Source organism: Pleurodeles waltl, chromosome 5 (assembly GCF_031143425.1).
Source record: "Pleurodeles waltl isolate 20211129_DDA chromosome 5, aPleWal1.hap1.20221129, whole genome shotgun sequence".
NCBI classification, from domain to species: domain Eukaryota; kingdom Metazoa; phylum Chordata; class Amphibia; order Caudata; family Salamandridae; genus Pleurodeles; species Pleurodeles waltl.
Window position 1 is genome coordinate 9899784 of NC_090444.1, and position 2763 is coordinate 9902546.

Below are 2763 nucleotides of genomic sequence, written 5' to 3' on the forward strand. Positions count from 1 at the left end.
CAGCTGTGCCCTGCCAATAAATGCACTGCAACATTCAGTACATTTATTCAGCTTCTTCCCAGGGTGGATTTATTGATTCTGCTTTAGGTTGGGGTTCCTTCTGGACGCTTTATTACATTCTGTTCATAGATATGGTCTCTCTCCTGTGTGAACAATCAGGTGGTGTATTCATTTTTGCTTTTCAATAAATGCTTTGTCACATTCTGTGCATTTATACAGTTTCTCAGCAGTGTGAACTTTCTCATGTAGCATTAACCTTTGCCTTGTTATAGATCTCTTGTCACATTCTGTACACTCATAGGGTCTCTCGGCGGTGCCCTGTAACAGATCCCTTGTCACATTCTGTATACTCACAGGGTTTCTCCCCGGTGCAGACACTCTGATGCAGCATTAATTGTGACTTTCTAATAAATGCCTTCGCAAACTCAGTTCAATTTAACAGTCTCTCACCAGTGTGAACTTTCAGATGACTTGTTAAATTTTGCTTTGCAATAAATGTTTTGTCACATTCAGTACATTCACAGGTTTTCTCCCCAGTGTGGACTTTCCGATGTAGTATTAACCTTTGCCTTGTAATAAATGCCTTGTCACATTCAGTACATTCATATGGTTTCTCTCCTGTGTGAATTTTCACATGGTGTATTAATGTTTGCTTTGTAGTGAATCCCTTGTCACATTTAGTGCATTCATATGGTTTCTCCCCAGTGTGCATTAGATTTGACTTTAAAATAAATGCCTTCTCACGTTCTGTACATTTATACAGTTTTGTTTCCGGTGTGAATTTGTTGATGCCGCATTAGACTATTCTTCCATCCGAACACTTTATTACATTCTGTACATTTATACGGTTTCTCCCCAGTGTGGATTTGTTGATGAAGCTTTAGAGTCTGCTTCCTTCCGAACACTTTATTACATTCTGTACATTTATACGGTTTCTCCCCAGTGTGGATCTTTTGATGCCGCATTAGATTATTCTTCCATCTGAACACTTTATTACATTCTGTACATTTATACGGGTTCTCTCCAGTGTGGATTTGTTGATGCCGCATTAGATTATTCTTCCATCCGAACACTTTATTCCATTCTGTACATTTATACGGGTTCTCCCCAGTGTGGATCTTTTGATGCTGCTTTAGATTCTTCTTCCTTTTGAACACTTTATTACATTCTGTACATTTATACAGGTTCTCCCCAGTGTGGATCTTTTGATGCCGCGTTAGATTCTTCTTCCTTTCGACCACTTTATTACATTCTGTACATTTATATGGGTTCTCCCCTGTGTGGATCTTTTGATGCCGCATTAGATTATTCTTCCATCTGAACACTTTATTACATTCTGTACATTTATACGGGTTCGCCCCAGTGTGGATTTGTTGATGCGGCATTAGATTATTCTTCCATCCGAACACTTTATTCCATTCTGTACATTTATACGGGTTCTCCCCAGTGTGGATCTTTTGATGCTGCTTTAGATTCTTCTTCCTTTTGAACACTTTATTACATTCTGTACATTTATAAGGGTACTCCCCAGTGTGGATTTGTTGATGCCGCATTAGATTATTCTTCCATCCGAACACTTTATTACATTCTGTACATTGATGTGGTTTCTCCTCTACGTGGACATTCTGATGCTGCATTAGGTCTTTCATTACAAAGAACAACTTTCCACAGTCAGTCCATCTATATGTTTTTTTTCTCCCGTATGAAGTTTCTGATGTCGCACTTGCTCTTTCTCTGACTAATAAATATGTTGACACATTCTAGATATTCATACAATTTCTCTCCTGTGATTTCTTTCTGATACCAAGGTAGCTCTTCCTTCGTAATGAGCATCTCATCAGCCTTGCTTCAGTATGTCAGTGTGTTGTGTCTTCAACGACTATCATCTGATGCCTGAGAGCCAAGTACAGACCTCATTAGACTTTGGCGAGGCATTAGCCTTCATGGGAAGAGATTTCAAAGCATACTGTTTGTACATCACTTCCTACACAAGTGGTGTTTAATGCTTTTACCTTTTTTGTTTCTTACTGCATTTATTTCACCTGTTAGATTAAGAAAAAGAAAAACTGAATAAGCTAAAAAAATGGGTCCTTCACAAAAATCTATTGGGATTCATTGGAACATTTAATTATCCATTTAGACAAGTATGTGGAAGAAATTCTAGATTACACTTTTAACATAAAAATGCAATAGGCAGAGTAAGGGCATACGATCCTTCTGTGATCTCCTTCTATCGAGGAGTGTGGATTCAAGGAGTAACCAAGACACCAGAGAAGGTTCCTTGTTCAGTGAGTGAGACCTTCTCCCCACATACACACACCAATGTTAAATCCATAGCGACAAGACACCTCCCTTCTTATCCAGGAAATGTTTCCTATTATCACACGGCCCAACAAATAATACAAGATGGAGCCTTTTCAGTGAATGGACCAAGCAACACAGAGCATCACAATAACAGCGGGAAACCTAAGCAACTGCTGCAAGAGAGTTCTGGGACAGAACCCAGAGAGGTAATCTGAGCATCTTCTACATAGTGTAACTCCAAAGATCTGAGGCTCTGACCAGAGCTGCACAAAGAACAGGGGGTTTACAATCATTTTAAACACACATTGGCAAAGTCAAAACGCCTCACCTTTTACCTTTTAGATGTGTAGGCTTTCCCAAAGCTGCACGATATCAACTAAAAAAGTGCAATGATGTGGCTACTGTTTCATCATTCTGAGGCACTCAGATGTATCTCCACAAATGTGTACACCTACAGAT

The 2763-nt window shown here is 39.2% G+C and overlaps 1 protein-coding gene across 1 annotated transcript; it reads right to left on the minus strand.

The window, feature by feature from the left end:
- Positions 1 to 430: 430 nt before the first annotated feature.
- On the minus strand, positions 431 to 1723 carry LOC138296923 (zinc finger protein 83-like). Its single transcript, XM_069236444.1, has 2 exons — positions 784 to 1723; positions 431 to 713 (listed from the first exon to the last, which is right to left on the minus strand). The coding sequence occupies exons 1-2, from the start codon at positions 1647 to 1649 to the stop codon at positions 431 to 433; spliced, it is 1149 nt and encodes a 382-aa protein (XP_069092545.1). The 5' UTR covers positions 1650 to 1723.
- Between the last annotated feature and the right edge of the window lie 1040 nt (positions 1724 to 2763).

What these genes read in the sequence shown, in the direction of transcription:
- LOC138296923 (XM_069236444.1), bottom strand. Translation starts at nt 1,649, where the DNA reads ATGAAAGACCTAATGCAGCATCAGAATGTCCACGTAGAGGAGAAACCA. An exon ending in AGTCTAATGCGGCATCAACA is followed by an intron (nt 714 to 783) that starts AATTCACACCGG and finishes AAAGTCAAATCT; the next exon opens with AATGCACACTGGGGAGAAAC.